Source organism: Embiotoca jacksoni, unplaced genomic scaffold, assembly GCF_022577435.1.
Source record: "Embiotoca jacksoni isolate LCO1_2020_lvr unplaced genomic scaffold, fEmbJac1.0.p SCAF_21, whole genome shotgun sequence".
Classification (NCBI taxonomy): Eukaryota; Metazoa; Chordata; class Actinopteri; family Embiotocidae; genus Embiotoca; species Embiotoca jacksoni.
In genome coordinates, this window is record NW_027185352.1 from 5944479 (window position 1) to 5962087 (window position 17609).

The 17609-nt window shown below is 41.5% G+C and overlaps 1 protein-coding gene across 2 annotated transcripts in view; it reads left to right on the forward strand.

The window, feature by feature from the left end:
• Positions 1 to 17609, forward strand: part of camk1da (calcium/calmodulin-dependent protein kinase 1Da) — a 72193-nt gene that overhangs the window by 39707 nt on the left and 14877 nt on the right. For both annotated transcript variants that reach the window (XM_069156569.1, XM_069156571.1), the window contains exons 4-6: positions 9584 to 9722; positions 10274 to 10400; positions 13473 to 13548. In XM_069156569.1, coding sequence (XP_069012670.1) covers positions 9584 to 9722; positions 10274 to 10400; positions 13473 to 13548 — 342 coding nt within the window. The remainder of the gene's footprint in view (positions 1 to 9583; positions 9723 to 10273; positions 10401 to 13472; positions 13549 to 17609) is intronic.

Genomic DNA, 17609 nt, shown 5'->3' on the forward strand with positions numbered 1-17609 from the left:
TAAACAAGATCGCTCTATTGTGAATCAAGTAGCAATGAGTCACAAAGTCAGGGAACATGTAACATTAGCTCATATTATCTTGGTTATTTCAGATCAAATATGGCTGTAACCATTCAGTGTATTGAATTCAGTAAATATGTAGTTTATTAGCTGTTAATTCAACTATTATTTCATAAGGACGAATGTGTTATTTCTCCTTAAGACTGTTCTCTGGCTACTTTTAATGTCCAGTTCTTGGTTGTCAAGCTAAGAATTTAGTGTTAGCGGCCTCAGGTCTTTTTCTCAAAAGGTAAATTAAGAAATATATTCAGCTTTTCACAGAACTCAAGTTCTTTCGACGTCTCTGCCGTTACATCACTGAAAATCCCCCTGCTGGCCAGACTCCAGTCGAAAGTCTTAGCTCTGGTTTAAGCTGTTTACCCACAATGTTGACCTTTTGATTGAGGTTCCTGTTGTCATGAATAAAACCTGTTAGCAGTGTTTGCTTCCTGGCCAGCTGGCCACCTGTTTGTGATGTTTACTACGGTTTGCATGGGAAGGAAACAATGATCCCTGACTTCACTGGGAAATAACTCATATTACAGTCTGTTCTACGTTTGTAGATGTGCTGGACATGAAGGGTAATATGTGAGACTTGAAATGCTCTCATTAGATATTTTTAAAGGGAAATGCCACCATTTAATCAGCAGTTGTGGGGTAGAGTTGAGACTGATTTGATTTGAACTGACCTGATGGGTCACGCTTTATAACACAGATTTTAAAAGTCAATAGTTCATTAACCAGGACTTTGACTGTACCTGCTGTTTTATTTTATTTTATTATCTGTGTGGCACAGAGATGGGGAGGACCTCTGCTCACCTCTGCTCCGTCATCCTCCCCCACACCCCCCATCCCCCATCTCCTCTTTCACTCCTGTCTCACACCATCTGCCTCTCTTACACTCATTTCCTCACCTCACCTTATTTCCATCATCTCTTACCTTCCTCCTGCTCGCCAGCATTTTTTTGTTCCTTTCTTCCAGTTTTTTTTTTTGTATTTTTTAATTTTTTTTGTATTTACTGTTACCATCTGTTCAAGGAACACAGGCCCGTTTCCATAGTTACCAGGTCAAAGGTAACATGTGGGTTATAACATTTCGGGATAACCTTGAGAATTGCAGCGGGTGGCATTATCAGCATAATGCAATGTCGCAAAACAGAAAATGTGATGCAGCTAGATTTCTGTCCACCGAAGTGATGAATATGTCAGCAATACATACTTCAATCTCCCTGAACATGTACGAAATCTAAATAAGTTATGACATTAAATATGTAAATAATACATTTTTAGATAAAGAGCAATTCATTTGTAAATACTGAGCTTTTCCATAAACTCTGAACATTCTCAGTCAAAACAGTATTTTTTTTTTGTTTCATAAGTGAACTTAAAGCTGCATTAATCAATATTTCTATATGGATCAGATGACTACATATAAAAAGGGGTTGGTCATAGAGTTGAACCCACTGACAATTATCACCGGGCTCCACAGTGCCTTTAGTTCAAGTGTGTTTTAGTGTCTTGCAGCTCTCTGTTTTGGTTTTACAGCCCACAAATAGACAGTTTTTATTCATTCTAACTGCTCGTCATTGGCATTTTCTTCGGGCTGCAACAAGCTGTTGTTTTCCATGAAAACGCTCCCGTTAACCAGACTGCACACTAACGAAGTGATAGTGGAATATTCAGCAGCTAAAGAGCCAGATATTTCCCCCTGGAGTTGGTGGAGAAAAACTCGTAAAAGGGAAGTGAATTATGCACATATTTTCTCGGTGGCCAGAATCATAATGACTCCAAATGAATGCTAATGTTGCTCTGCTAACACGTTAACCATATCAATTTATAGAGGTGATAATATATCAGCGTTGTGTTTAGTCTGTTGCTCTGCGATAAACGATAACAAAATAATTGAATGCCGGTTTAAAACCCCACTAAACTATTTTTATATTGACAGATTAACAGATTACATTAATATGGTCATGGTGCGTTCAGACAGCTGGGGAGTGGAAAAGTTCAGATTTGGTAACCTCCGACTTGCCAGTGGAGAGAGTTCACATGACAACAACAAAGAGGCAACATGGCCGCCCACAGGAAATCTGCTGTCTCAATACAGAAGAGTGACAAACAACCTCGTCGTCACCCATGTAGACCATCACAGGGACGAAGTGGAGGCATGATTATTTGTACAATACATTTGTACACGTCGTTTTTAACCAATAAAGTTTAAAACAGCCAGCAATTGAGCATGAACTGACTTATTTTTGCGCTGAGCAAGTGCATCTCTCGCTTTCACCACAAACGTTCCCATTTCCAGTGACGTCAGACCTTCTTCCCGGTTGTTTATGAATGCACCATCAATATAAAAGCTGTCACTTGTTATCACAAAACCCAGATCGTTCTATCTCACCCGTGATGTATCCCTCAATTCTCAAAGAGCTGTTTAAGCACACGTCAGCTCGTCGCAGCCCGAAACCGCCTAACGGAGGCTATCCGCAACTTCTGACTGGTTTCGATTGATTTCTATCACAACTGTATCCTTCAGAAGTGCTTGTTTTATTCTGCCGTCTGACTGTTCTCACAGTTCTGCTCTTGGCGCCTGCGTGTTCGTTGCAGACAGACAATCAGAGACAGACACGCAGCGCTGCGCAGTGAATGTTAAAATATAAGAGACAGAGAGGAGTTCAGACTCCCTTTTTGCTGCAGACTGTCCCTCATTAACCTGTACACAGCGCTGCAGCTTCATCACTCTCCAGCGGATCTGTCAAACAGGATGCTGGTGTGTTCATCCCTTCTTGTAAAACTGGGATTCATCTCAGCACGAACTCAGCAGCGCTTCTGTCAACATGTGGCACAAAGTGAGGCTTGTGTAACAGCTGTGTTTGTCTCTGCAGTAGTAAGGAACCTCATGTGTTATAATTAAATGCATTTGCAGAAATGTCAGGTCTGTTTTCTGGTGGACAGAAATCTCATTTAGCCAACAAATGATTTTTGGATGTTTTCTGTGTAATTGCAGCGCGGCAGATCGATGCAGTCTGACAGCGTTTCCTTCGCTCCCGTTCATCACAGCTTGTCTTACGTAACCTCGACCGCAGGGAGGCAATCAGTCCGTGCTGCTGTTATATCAATGCAACCCATTGCAACGGGGGCTTTCTATTGATGCTGCTTGTGTTGTGAGTTGCATATTAGTAAAAGACAGAAGCGCCTTCAGTGGAGGGAGGATCTGGCTCGAACCAAATCCAGAAGAAAGTAGCTGAGTTTGTTGATGCAGTTTTCAACGTGCTTTTGGAAAACCGCCTTCTCGTCAGTTTGTCGTGGGTTTAAAGGAAGACTGTAAGCAGGAGGACACGCTCACCGGCTCACAGCTTTTTGTTGGTGTTCATAGCCGTAAACCTTTGTTTACACTGGTTTGTTCTGTGACAGCAGTTCGTTCAGTGTTTCACTTCTTCGGTTAGTTCACGTTGGAATCGGAACATCGAAATATGGATGTCGGATTTATATTTGAGGTTAACATTGCGGGTATTCAGATACTGCCGGGGTTTATGGGTGGAGGGCTGGTGGTCGGCTCAGAGTTAAATCAGTGCTCTTCCAAAAACCTACAAACACTGAAACTTATTTTTAACATGGACTTTTGTGCCAAAGCTGTCATTCAAATTCAATTACGAGTTCTGATTATGAATTCAGAAAACAAGTTATTGAAGCGTCTGCACAGTCCACCGTATGTTTGAAGCTCTTCTAGAGACTATAGTATATAACTATTTTCACTTTCCTGTTAGTCCTTGTTACTGCTTCATGGTTTTGTGACATCACAGCTCCACCGTACGTCAACCTGATTTATGATGTCGACTCAAATTACATTGTAATTGTGTGCGTCTGCAGGACCTTCACAGTGTAATTCCAGTTTATTTCAACCTGACGTATTTCCTGTTACTGTAGTTTGATGTGTTTAGGATTCATTTAAAAACGTTGTCTGAATCAACTCTCAACGGTGGAATCCGATGATTACATGTTGATAATCAGTTTGATTTTGAACATGAAACTTGGAAATTGCAACTTAAAAATCTACATATTGATCAAAGAAATAGGAAATCCTTATTAATTGGTTGATCATATTTTGTCTTCTTTACCAGTCCTTTATTGTTAGCCAACCTACAATGCTAACTATGTCAGCAAGTAAATAAATCTAAGTCAATGATTTTATTCAGTGTGGGTCGTCATGTCGTTGATATATTATGATACAGTATGTTTTAACAGTTGGGCGATGTTTCCTGTTTATCTCTATCAGTTTAGCTGGTGCATATACAAAATCAAAGCAAGAAGAAATGCTCAGATCAGAGCTCAGCATTGATTGCTTAAAAGCTGTCCAGCTGTGTTAATCAGGTTATGTTTACACACGTTAGAAGTTTAATATAATTAGAGCAATTAAAGTGCTTGCATGATTGTTTATACATCATTGCCTTATTTATATTTAAGTGTTCAAGCAAACAAACAAGGTCTCTGTCAAAGGAAGCAGCCTGGAGGTGCAGCGAGGGGGTTTTACTTCCCTCCACGGCTTCTAATGACTGCGACGGCTCCGTGGCTCCGGTCAGGTCTCTGACGCTCTGCTGTGATTACTACAAGGCGGTAATTACTCTTCATCTCTGCCATGGCGAAGAGCATGTTCACACACACACACACACACTCTTAAGGTTCGCTGTCGGCCATGATGCACGGCCGTCGCCTCGAGAGGGCGATAAGATCGCCCGCCGGATCAGCTGACAGAGAAGAAATGGATGGAGGGGCAGTGAAAAGGAAGGAGGGAGGGACGTTGCAATATTTATTCGGCAAAAATATTTGTGTCCCGATTTTCTTTAATCCTGCAGCACTTGACTGACTGCAGGTTGTGTCCAGGGTTGTGTCAGTTACACTACTGGTATGGCCTGAAAATAGCCACACTCACAGCCCCACTATCTCATCAAAATGTGTAATACTCCTGTCTGTCCACTAGAGGGTACCATACAGGGAGCGATATAAAGTCCATGTACGGAGGAGGCTGGGGCTGGTTGTATGAAGCAAACACAGGACTTTTGACCCGTGTCGACCCGAATCCAAGATAAAGTCGAAGTGGATTTCTTTCCCTCCTTTCCATAACGTATTTAACTCGCGCAACCGAAGTAACTTACGCAACATATGTAGCATTACTTGTTTACTCATTTATTTGAACCCAAAACAAGATCTTTTCCGGGCCCTTATCAAGTAGTTTTGGTGCATGAACCAAATTGAATTGCGATCGTGTCACGTTTAATCCAGACCATAATCTTCTCCTAAACCTGACCACGTGGTTTTTGGCATCTAAACGTGAGGTATCTTACTTTTCACGTCAACACGAGGCAAAAGGTGATACATCATAGGTGAGCAGGTTAGAGGTTGTGACAGTCGTGGCCAATCACATGCACCACTTCCATTCCTTGTAAACACAGGACTCCCTCCATCACAACAAACTGAGAATCCTGTGGGGAGTTTTCCTCAGAAAAAAAACCTGTTACCGACCACGATGTAGTTTATTAATCTAAAAGAGCAGATGATGAAACTTTTTTTTTAATCTGATGGACATATTGAAGATTTGAAAGTCATAGATTTTATGTTATGATACTAATCTATACAAGAGCCATCTGCCGGTAGATACCACTGTAGGGCAATGTATAAAATGAAAGTACATTTATTTCTTTAATCATTCTCCTTCTAACACAAATGTCTGTCAGATGAGGTCACCTTTGGTTGGGCAAATATCACAACTTCCTTTATCAGTTTCAAATTAAAAGCTCGTTTCAGATTAAAAGTCTAGAGAGTGTTTCATAAACAGTCCAGCCATACTGTGGGTTTTGAGGTAGTTGAGGTTTCGTTCAGTTAAATTTAGCTTTTTCATACAAAAATAACTACTGACAATCCAGTTGTTAATCTTCATACTGCGACATTATCAGGATTTTTGAATAAACACTGAAACATCACGGATATAATATTTACGCCAAACAATCTCCACCACATGATGCTGGGCTCACAACATGTCTATTGTCATTTTAAAACATGCAGGATGAAGATGCAGGTGAAGGACTGACAAGCTACTCTTATTTGATCTACAATCCTTTAACAGACTGAGTGAATTGTTTTCAATGCGTCAGTGTCCAACACACCAGCTCATTCACAGCAGAGTCATCAATTAAAAGAACAAGAAATGAGGTTTCTGTTGTTAGTTTGACCACTCCAGTGAATAGATGAAGCAAAATGTGAATAAAGTGGGTTGTGTAATATTAGGTAGGTTTCTGTTTGTGTGCCTTCATCACATAAAGCCATCAACCTGCTCAGAGCAGGCTGTGATCTCACTCTTGGCACCCAGATTGCGCTGCACCACTGGATTGGCACCTTCCTCCTCCTCCTCCTGGAGTTACCAAGAAACCAAACCGGCACAGTTGAGGAAAATACAAGTTGACCAGAGCAGCACTGCATTCTGGAGACATGAAAACAACAGAGCTATTGATGTTTTTATGTCAACAACATGTTTTCTTTTTTATCTCATTTTGAGATGAGGGAAGTTTCTATGTCATTGACTGGATATAAAAGTACACATAGCTTCCGGGTCCGACAAGTGAGGCCAATGCGGAGGTGCCGTTAGGAGCAACACCACTGATGGCCACTAGGGTTTGGCACCAAAAAGGCTCTGGCTCCATAGACTCCCATTTAACTTGAAATACAATGTCAATAAAAAAAAAATTCCACAAGTCATAATGGTGTCATTCACTAAAGTCAGTCCTTCTTATTGGTTTTCTGGCGGTCCATCTGACAACAATCTCTTCATTAATTAGATATTAGGCATCAAAAAGCAGTATGTTTGGGGGCGGGTCTTCTTGATTGACAGGTCTGTAGTGCAGTTCGATTTAAGGACATGGCTCTTCCTCACTTATTGGGGTGAGCGTCATGTCCTTGGGTTCCCAATCAGATCGAGTTAGATCCACCACTTGCTCCTCCCCAACTCATCCAAATATGGTCCAAAATATCAAGATGGCGACGGCCGAAATCTAAACTTGAGTCTTCAGAACAGCAGTTCACAAACTCTTTGAAGATTAGTTTTTATCCAATGAGAAAAGATGAATCCTCTTTCTAATGTGTGTGTGTGAGTGTGTGTATGTGAATTTGTTTGACATTGTACTGATTATGTTTGCCTTTGATGTGTGTGTGTGCCTGTGTATGTGCGTGACCTTGTATGTGTGTCTTTCCTAGTTTTTGTGCTCATCTTTGGTTGTATGTGCTTTTTATCTTCGTGTGTGTGTGTGTGTGTGTGTGTGTGTGTGTGTGTGTGTGTGTGTGTGTGCATCTGTATATCTGCTTTTGTGTGTGTTCTTGTGTGGGAGCTCCTGTCTGATTGCCATAGTCTCCTTACGCAAACGCTTATGCAACCATACAGGCTGGTGGCTGATCTCCCTTTTGCTGTGTGTGTGTGTGTGTGTGTGTGTGTGTGTGTGTGTGTGTGTGTGTGTGTGTGTGTGTGTGTGTGTTTGCACATTTAGCCCTTTCTCCTCATTCCCAGACACGACTGCCTCTAGAAGCGAGCGAGTCACCGGCCTCTTTGAAAAGAGAGAGAGAGAGAGAGGGAGAGAGAGAGAGAGGGAGAGAGAGAGGGGGGGAGAGAGAGAGAGAGAGAGGGAGAGAGAGGGGGGAGAGAGAGGGAGAGAGAGAGAGAGGGAGAGAGAGAGAGAGAGGGAGAGAGAGGGGGAGAGAGAGGGAGAGAGAGAGAGGGAGAGAGAGGGGGAGAGAGAGGGGATTAGCAATTAATTCCAATCTCTTTTTTTCAGAAACTTCATTAGAGTTCAACTTCCACAGTCTCTAATCTGATCTGTCGCTGTGACGACGCCCCGCAGACACACCGGGCAACTTGTGTGTGCGTGTTTGTCCTTGTGAATACCGTGTGCACCGTGTTCGTGACCTCTGGTGCACTTTTGTGCTCGTGTGTAATTTGTGTTTGTCCTTCATTATTATGATTAAAAGGAGGAAGTACAAAGATGTTGTACATACCGAAGAGAAAACTACATGCTGGTTACTACTACTTATATAAGTATTTTTATTAGTAACACTATTATTATTGCTAGTTTAGAGTCATGCTGCTTCTTTTTTTATTTTATTTTTTATGTTTTTTTGTTTCCATGTTGTGATTATAAAGTGTTTTTGGACCATGTTGCCTGGTGATTTCATACCTAAAATTGAATTGAATTACCGTGTTGCTGCAGCAACTATTTACATGCTTCTTACATATACCAAACAGTCCACATTAACATCCAAACATTTAGATAAAATTATATTCTATTAAATTGGAGGGAAAAAAAGAATCTTTTCACAGTGGTTGCAAAACAAAAACTGCAATATTTTGGTCACATTGCCGCGCGTGAAGGAGACAATCTGGAAAAGCTGATTATGTTTGGTAAAGTGGAAGGGAAAAGAAGCAGAGGAGGACAGAAACTCCGCCGGACAGATGGAATTACAACTCTCATAAAGAAATCAATTCATAGCTGCTACATCAAAGCTCAAAACCGCTATGAATGGAGAGACTTCATCAAAAAAGTCACGAATACTCAGATATGAGTAGAACAACGACGACGATATTGCGGGGTGAGTCATCGGTGGTCCTCCAGCAGGGGGAGCTCTGCGTCCGCTGTCAAGGTGATAAGCAGCTATCACCTGAATGAACCGTATCACTTGTACACCTGGACAAGTTATGTCATGCGGTCCGGAGTCATGCAAATGTAAAAACAACTATTGAAGCAATCTGCCAGAGGGGAGAACATTGCAGATTAACTTCTTAAAAGTGTTTTTGTTGGATCAAATAGGATGTTTTTTTTTTGTTGTTTTTTTTTCTCCAGAGACTGGTTTCACCTGCAGAGCTACAGTGCGGATATTTGAGAATATTTGACCTACTTTGACTCATAAAAATGGTCTTACTTGTGTGTTTGATGAAAAATGTGAATCTTTTAATCTTTTCTCAAACCTGTCCTGATCGGTTACTGTTGGAAAAATGTCAAATATTACAGCCGAAAAAGACAAACACCAGTCCTCCACTGTGATCATTTAGGCATTTTCATTTGCTGCTACATCTGAATGACAGAAAACAGATATAGGTTAAAGAATAATCTTAAAACAATCGTGAGAGTTGTGATCCAAGTAGACAGACATCAGAAAATGTGTGAAATGCAGCTGTGAATCAGTGTGGAAACACAAAGAAAACACGATATAGGAGACTGTGTTTTTAGCACATTTTTAAAGGTAACATGTATTGTAAGATTGTGTGTGTGTGTGTGTGTGTGTGTGTGTGTGTGTGTGTGTGTGTGTGTGTGTGTGTAACACATGGCTCCCAGCTTCCACACACTCTTGGCTGGAAACACCTACAGCTCATAAATTATCAGAAATCTCGACCCAGCGCCCCTCTTCTCCCGCCTCCAGCCTGTTACCAGTTATTGCCATGTGTGTATGCTAATGTTTTTCACACACACACTCACACTCACACTCGGTCCCCTGTCCTGTCCTGCAGGGTGTCCGGCGGCGAGCTGTTCGACCGAATCGTGGAGAAAGGTTTCTACACGGAGAAGGACGCGAGCACGCTGATCCGACAAGTTCTGGACGCTGTCAACTACCTGCACAAGATGGGCATCGTACACCGAGACCTGAAGGTAACACACACACACACACACACACACACACACACACACACACACACACATGCACAAACAAACATTCCCTGCTCGTTCACCGAGACCTGAAGGTAACACACACACACACACACACACACACACACACACACACACACGCACAAACAAACATTCCCTGCTCGTTCACCGAGGCCTTACCACACACACACACGAGTATATACAGTACTCACTCTCCCCTCCGACAGTTTACACCCACACGAACGGCACTCACTTGACAGCCAATGATTTACCGCAGCAATGAGGGCACTGGCTTGACACATGCAGTGCATTGTGGGTCAGAGTGGCGCATGCCGGCTGTTGGAAGAGAGGGGATTGGTCAGAATGAACTCCATAAACCAGAGCAGTATCAAAGGGGCAAGAGGGGAAAGTTATGTGTTTAAAAAGCTTCAAATTGCATTTATTTTTCTTTACTGACAAAAATGAAACCAAAATAATCATATATTGATTCTTTCTTTCTTTCTTTCTTCCCTTCTTCCCTTACATTTTTCCTTCCTTTCCTTCCTCTCTTGCAGCCAGAGAACCTGTTGTATTTTAATCCTCAAGATGAGTCCAAGATCATGATCAGTGACTTTGGTCTTTCCAAGATGGAGGGCAGTGGTGACGTCATGTCCACCGCCTGCGGCACGCCGGGATACGTGGGTAAGACAGCCAGACGTCCCTTACCTCCAACAGTCTGGACTCTTTCCTCTTCTTCATAATTTTGCCCCTAAACATCACCATTAACCGCCTCAGTTGATGAATGATTTACCACTTAAAAAATGTTTTTCAGCTCATTGTAGAAAGAAACGGGAAAAAGGCAGTGAAACAAGTAAAACCTCACAACCACCACCGGCAGATTGATTGGCCAACTCGCTAATGCAAAGCATGACGGCATTACGTAGATGAAAATGGTGAAACAAGCATGTGTGTGATCATGTGTGTGTTGCTATGGGAGACAGATGTTCACTGACAACAAACAAAACTTCTGTCTAACAAAGATCCCACAAACTGTCACATAAACAAATCTGCAATGGAAATACAGACAGACAGGTTGATAAAAAACCGTTTTAATTTGAATCATGAACTATAAACTGAACCCAGCTGGACTTCATTGTCGTGTTAAACTTCTCAATTTCTAAATGTTTTAACATTTTCATCAGCGCCTCACAAACTGGCTGCTTTTCTCTGATTTCGATGTAACACTTCTGAAACTTGACTTTTAAAATACTTCAGATACTCATGACTCAAATATGCAAACACAGAGGAACACGCTCACTTAACCAATCAGAAAAACAATGACGTCAGCTGAGATTTGACTTTAATAGTCAGATCCTTGCATTCCTTTCTCATCCACGCTTCCTCCATCCAACTCCTTCAGCTTCACCCCCCCCCCCCCCACCCCCCTTTCCTCGCTCTCCTGCAGAGGTTTGATGGGCTGCGGGGCATTTCGACCCCAGACGTGTCTAAATATAAACCAGATACAAATGAAAACCAGATTTGAATGGCCGCAACGAGAACAACATAATGACATTTATTCTCCACTTATGAAAAGCTCCCGTTGACAAAATGACTTCCGCTGATTTACATTGTCGCACAGAAATAAAATGTGACATTTGACATTGCTGAATGTGTCACTGTCAGCAAATTATGGTGTTTTTACTGACACTGCAAGTCTCTATGTTAACCATAATACATGACCCTAAACCCAAACTGACCTTAATGCCACAAAACACAAATAACTGTATATACTCCATATATAATAACTGTACACACTTGAAATAAAATACCTGACACACCTATGTTAGGGAGTAAATAAATACCTAAATCAATATACATTTCAGCAGATAGTCTTTATATAATGTATATACTGTATATTTAAATGCATATTTTTGCAATAATCTCTTAAATGTGGTTATCAAACACTTTTGACACTCAAGACAAAGATGTGTAATGGAGTCACACATCCAGTATTATACAGTTGATATCTAATTTACCCCACACCTCTTGTTCTGCATTACGCTATTTAAAAAGCTGCTTTCATATCAGTTAATATCAGTATTGTGTGTATGGCCATTATATCCATCGGGCTTTAGTTTAAAATATATTGTACCACAAACAAGCAACAGGATTTTATTTCCCACGAGAAAAACCAAGACGACAAACTATCCAAAGGTCCATTTTAACACAATAAACAGTTTGTTTAGAAATAATAAAAGAAGGTCCGAGTAGTTATTATGAGCTGAAACAGAGAATTAACCTTCACCAGCAAAAAAGTCCCACGCTGTTTTTGACAGCCGTCTTATAGGACATGCAGAAGAGAAACACCAAAACAAATAAGAATTTAGAAAAACAATTTGTTCAAATTAAAATTTATTATGACTGGATGCTCTACTGTAATACAAGTAGTAATACAAGTAGCATGTTTGACCCTGATTTCAGTTTTGGAAGTAGTGAACACCAGACACAGTGACCTCAGTGTGTAACAATGTCCTTATTCTGAATCCCGACACACACACACACACACACACACGCACACACACACACACACACACACACACACACACACACACACACATACACACACTCACAATGAGTCACTGTAGACCAATAAACAAACTTAAGCACTCTGGTTTAGCCAAAGTGTGCAAAGCTTATTTTACCCCAGATTTGACGGGTTATTTCTTTGTGTGTGTGTGTGTGTGTGTGTGTGTGTGTGTGTGTGTGTGTGTGTGTGTGTGTGTGTGTGTGTGTGTGTGTGCGAGAGTGTGTGAAATCTATTTCTGAGGCAGGCTTGTGTGTGCATGTGTGAGGTGAAGTTATGATGAGTTCACTGTCATCAGTAATGTGTTCTGTCCACGGGTCGGACCGGACCGCCTCCTTTTAAACACCAACAGCAGGGAGAATAGCTCTTAAGGGAAAAGGGCCTCGTGCTGCGTTCAAATGGAACTCGTGACCTCGTGGTTACAACATGGGAAGTCATGTGCAACGTATGTTTGGCATTCAAGTGGTTAAGTCGTAAAAACACGGTTGCTAGGCAACGGCAGCATGGACGGCGTCTAGAAGCCACAGCGGCTAACAATTTAGCACGCTAACGGGCAGGTAACATAACGCAGGAAATCCAAAGACACAGAGGGAAAAGATGAGGCCGCTGGGAAGATCAACATTTTCCTCAGACATAGACCATTATCTAAATTATATATTCGCTTAACATCCAACGAAAAATGAACTTCCATGTCCTCTGACATTTCTGTAAACGTCAGCCAACACATCACAACTCGTGAACTCGAGGCTTTTAGAAAATTTCTGACGTAAATACCACAAGAGGGGGCCGTTCATATGGCCTCTTCTCATGCACGCCGTAAATACGACAACATTTGAACGCAGCATTGTTTTGGATCGTTACAAGTCATTTTTTTATGCCAGGTGCGACTCTGGAGCCGTGAGAATCTGGTCCTCCTGCACAAAATCTCCCACCGTCAACCAAACCAACATGTGATTTTAATCTGCAGAGACATGGACTGTCTGCATATTTTCTCTGTGTTCAGGCTCATTAAACAGCTACATTTCCACGTAAAAATCACGTAGCAGATTTTACTGGGCTTCAAGCTGACAAGAAAGTAGCAGCACAGTCCAGATTTTAGCGTAGTTAACTTTACTACCGGGCTACTGCAAAAACGAGGCACGTTAGCAGACGATTTTCTCTGTAACCGATTGTGTTTGTGTGTCTCTCAGCTCCAGAGGTTCTGGCCCAGAAGCCGTACAGTAAAGCGGTGGACTGCTGGTCCATCGGAGTGATCGCCTACATCCTGTACGTACCGGCTCCTCTTCTGTGTTACATCACACCGCACACACTGGTTTCATCCAAGCAGTCTGACATCACCACAGATTCAGTTGGTGTGAGATTCACAGTTCACAAGTGTTTCCAATCCACGTGAGCCTCATTCATTCAATCATTCACAGTTTATGTACAACAAGTTGGGAAATCTGCGTGCTTGATGCCACTTGTTGGAGCCAATCTCATCAGCCCATCGTGTTGACCGACAGGTGGTGTGTAATTATTTTTTTAACAGACAGATACTTGTGCTAAATTATAAATTGTCCTATCTGTGGGTTTTTATTAATAGATATTTATAATATACCGATATTGGCCATGTGAAAACATTTTTTAGACAACATAATGCTGAAAACGATGCTTTGGGTAAATTAGATATTGTTCTCATTGGATAGCCTTTTCATATTTATTTCTAATGATTAAATTAACATTGAAGTTTACTGTTTCAGTGCAATAAACAATAACATGTAAAATATCCTGCCTTTATTACACATCGTTGTCATAAGTGCCAAAAGTGTTTGATAACCACATTTGAGGCATTATTGCAAACAAAATGTATTTATTTATATATATATATATATATATATATATATATATATATATATATACTGCATAAGAACTATATAATAAGAACTTTATTTATGTTGGGATTTTCAAAAACAAGTTACAGAGCACTTTACACACATTTAAAACACAATAGGCAACAGTTAATGAAACATAATGATACAAATACAACAAGAAAATAAAACAGACAGTAAATCACAAAAACAAAAGTGAAAACAACAAAAAGCGAGTCTAAAATAGTGTGTTTGTAAGAGTGCCTTAAAAAAAGACAGTGTGTCAGCGTCCCTGATCTCCTCTGTATATATGGTAGATATATACAGTTATCTAGAGAGAATATAGGTCGACTCCCTAATTTCAACATCGCCCCCAAAATCCAGGCTCAGTTGAGCTCTACTGTTTATATGATGTAAATTGTGATTTCATAATCATTGTCATAAAATCATGTTTTTTTTTTTTGCTGTGACTGTTTTGTCGGCCTTCAAGCTGTACTCAGCCACAGTCCACTCACAGGTGTTGTCACTCATTACGGTTGATTGGACCTCTGCTGAGGGCTTTGTGGGCGTGTCACTCTGTGCTCGACTGACATCTCCCTCACTACTCCTGTCAGGGCGGGACAACGATGATTCTTATTGGTTTCTTAAAGTTGGCTTAATTAAGCCTTTTCCCACACACGACGCTCGCACATGTCACGGCAGGCAAAGGATGTGTGGAAGTGATCAAATAAACGATGGCTGAATTACATTCAGCTGCTCCAGTTCCAGGTACTGTGCATGCTGTGCATGGGCCGTCCTTAATGCTACCACGACCAGGTGAGGCTGTCTGCAGCGTGAAAGGTCGATTCTTCACCCCGTGTAACCGGAGCAGGAGTCGAATCAGCCGGAACAAGTGGAAACACCTGCATGGTTGTGCTGTGTAATATCCAGACTGTAGATTATTGTAATGGGTTTTTTTTTTAAGTTTAAATCATTTACACGTGTGCTTTTCATTTTTTCTTATTTTTGTATCCGATTTGACCCGTATTTCTGGTGTGAAAACGGTGCGGAGTCATTTTACAGTTACCACGCATGGAGCCTTTGAAGTTTAATTGTTTTCAAGATGTGCGGCGGCCTCTCTGACATTTCCTGCCGCTAAGGACTAGTTCCGATAGGAGGACGCATGCTGCGTTCAAATGAAAGTCGTCGAGCTCGTGGTTACAACGCGGGAAGCGTTATGCACCGTGTGGCGTTTGGTGTTCGAGTGGTTAAGTCGTAAAAACACTGTTGCTGGGCAACGGCAACATGGACAGCATCTAGAAGCCACAGAGGCCAACAACTTAGCACGCTAAATGCAAAGACACATGGAAAAGATGAGGCCGCTGGGAAGATCAACATGTTCCTCAGACGTAAATTATTATCTAAGACAAACTCTACATGACTAAAATTACAATATATTCGCTTCACAGCCAACGAAAAATGAACTTCCATGTCCTCATCATTTCCGTAAACGTCAACAAACACGTCACAGCTCCTGAACTCAGGGCTCACTGAAGATTTTGAGTTTCGATGTGGCGAATCCCACGAGGGGACGGTTCCTATACGGACTCTTATCGTGCATTACAGTAGGTTTCGAATGCAAAATTCACATCTGCACTTGATTCTGGACCGAACGGACGTCTGTCAAAACAAACGATGACTTTTCTATTTCCCTTCTGCTTTATAGTCACCAATAACAACACTACAGCTCTACTACTCTCTGTCTGAGATGTGATGTGTTACAAACTCGCAACTCACAGCATCACTTACCAGCATCATCGCATTCTTTCTCCGAAGCCATTTATCTGTGATTCATCATGTTTAACAGTCATCATGTAGCTCTACGGCAGTGGAGTGTGTGTGTGTGTGTGTGTGTGTGTGTGTGTGTGTGTGTGTGTGTGTGTTCGTTCTCCCCTGCCCGTGTTTCTGTGTGTGCTGTGTGAGACGTTGATGATGTTGCTCGTGTGCCGTCATCAGAGCCAGTCGCAGCTCTGCTGAATGACCTTGTATGGACACGAAGCTGCCGGCTAGATTTCACTTTCTCCGCTTTTTGTTTTTCTTCTGCTGCAGTATATTAAATCGAGGTGGGAGAGAAGAAGGCACGCATAAACTTTACAAACTTTTGTGTTTGAAGTCAAAATATGTCGCCGTCTGACTGTGTCTTTTCCTCTTTTCTGTTATATAAATTATATAAATTAGCGTATTGTGTGTGTGTGTGTGTGTGTGTGTGTGTGTGTGTGTGTGTGTGTGCGTGTGTGTGTGTGTGTGTGTGTGCGTGTGTGTGTGTGTGTGTGCAGGGAAACAGAGAGAGCAGCTCCCTGCTGACAATTAGCACAATTAGCGTTGGAATTCAGACCTTGTTAGCTTTCAGCCGCTGCTCAGGTGGAAAGATCACATCAGGTAATCAAGCATGATAATCACCCAGGATCCTCAGTGTGTGTGTGTGTGTGTGTGTGTGTGTGTGTGTGTGTGTGTGTGTGTGTGTGTGTGTGTGTGTGTGTGTGTGTGTGTGTGTGTGTGTGACAGGTGAATCTGTAAACAAACGAGAAAGCAGGAAAACAAACAGAAACCTGTTTCTTTCCTCTGAATCTTCCGTTCGTTCTTTCTTCCTTCATCTGTGTTTTTCTTTTGTTCCTTTTTTTTTTTTTTTTTTTTTTTTTTCCGGTGTGTATCGATGGAGAACGGCATTTTAATGAGTTTTTATAAAAATCTCTTGGTGCATCCAGAACTTGAGTAATGAGGTGCAGATGATGTTTTTGGTTGAGCAGGCGCTCTGCTGCTGGTTCAGTTGGCTCATTACAGAGAATCAGACTGGAACTTGAGTTAATTTGTGTTCACCAGCACTGGAAACCAGTACTCTCATGTTAACGTGATTAAGGTGATACAGCCAACTACTGCTATTCGCGGCGGGGCAGTCACATAAAGCACCACTGTGACCACAATCACTCAGTGTGGACAGGAATGACAGTTCACGTGAGAAATGTTGACACCATTAGGAAAAGAAACACCTTCCACCCAGAGTTATCCTGGGCATTATGGTGGAAATTCAAAGCAGATTATTTATCAAAGATTGATACAAGAAGGATCCGGCTTCCTCGCAGGACCTCGCAAGATATGCATGTCAAGTGGTAAAAACCCTGCCTTCACCCAAAAATCAGCTGGGACAGGCTCCAGCACCCCCGGGACACAAAGCAGCTATAGATAATGGATGGATAATACAAATCACATTCAATAAAATTAGTAAAATTAGATATGAAATCATTAAAAAAACGATTTAAGGGTTTTTCACTGTTGAGTTATTAAATCAGACTGAAACCTCATAGTTATGTTTCAAATGTGTTTTATTGAGAAAAACAAGTTTATACATACGGTATATTATGTTGATGCTCATTTTCATTTCTATAAAAAAAAGAAAGTATAACGTTACATTCAGAGATGTAGAACAAATCAAACCAAACAAGG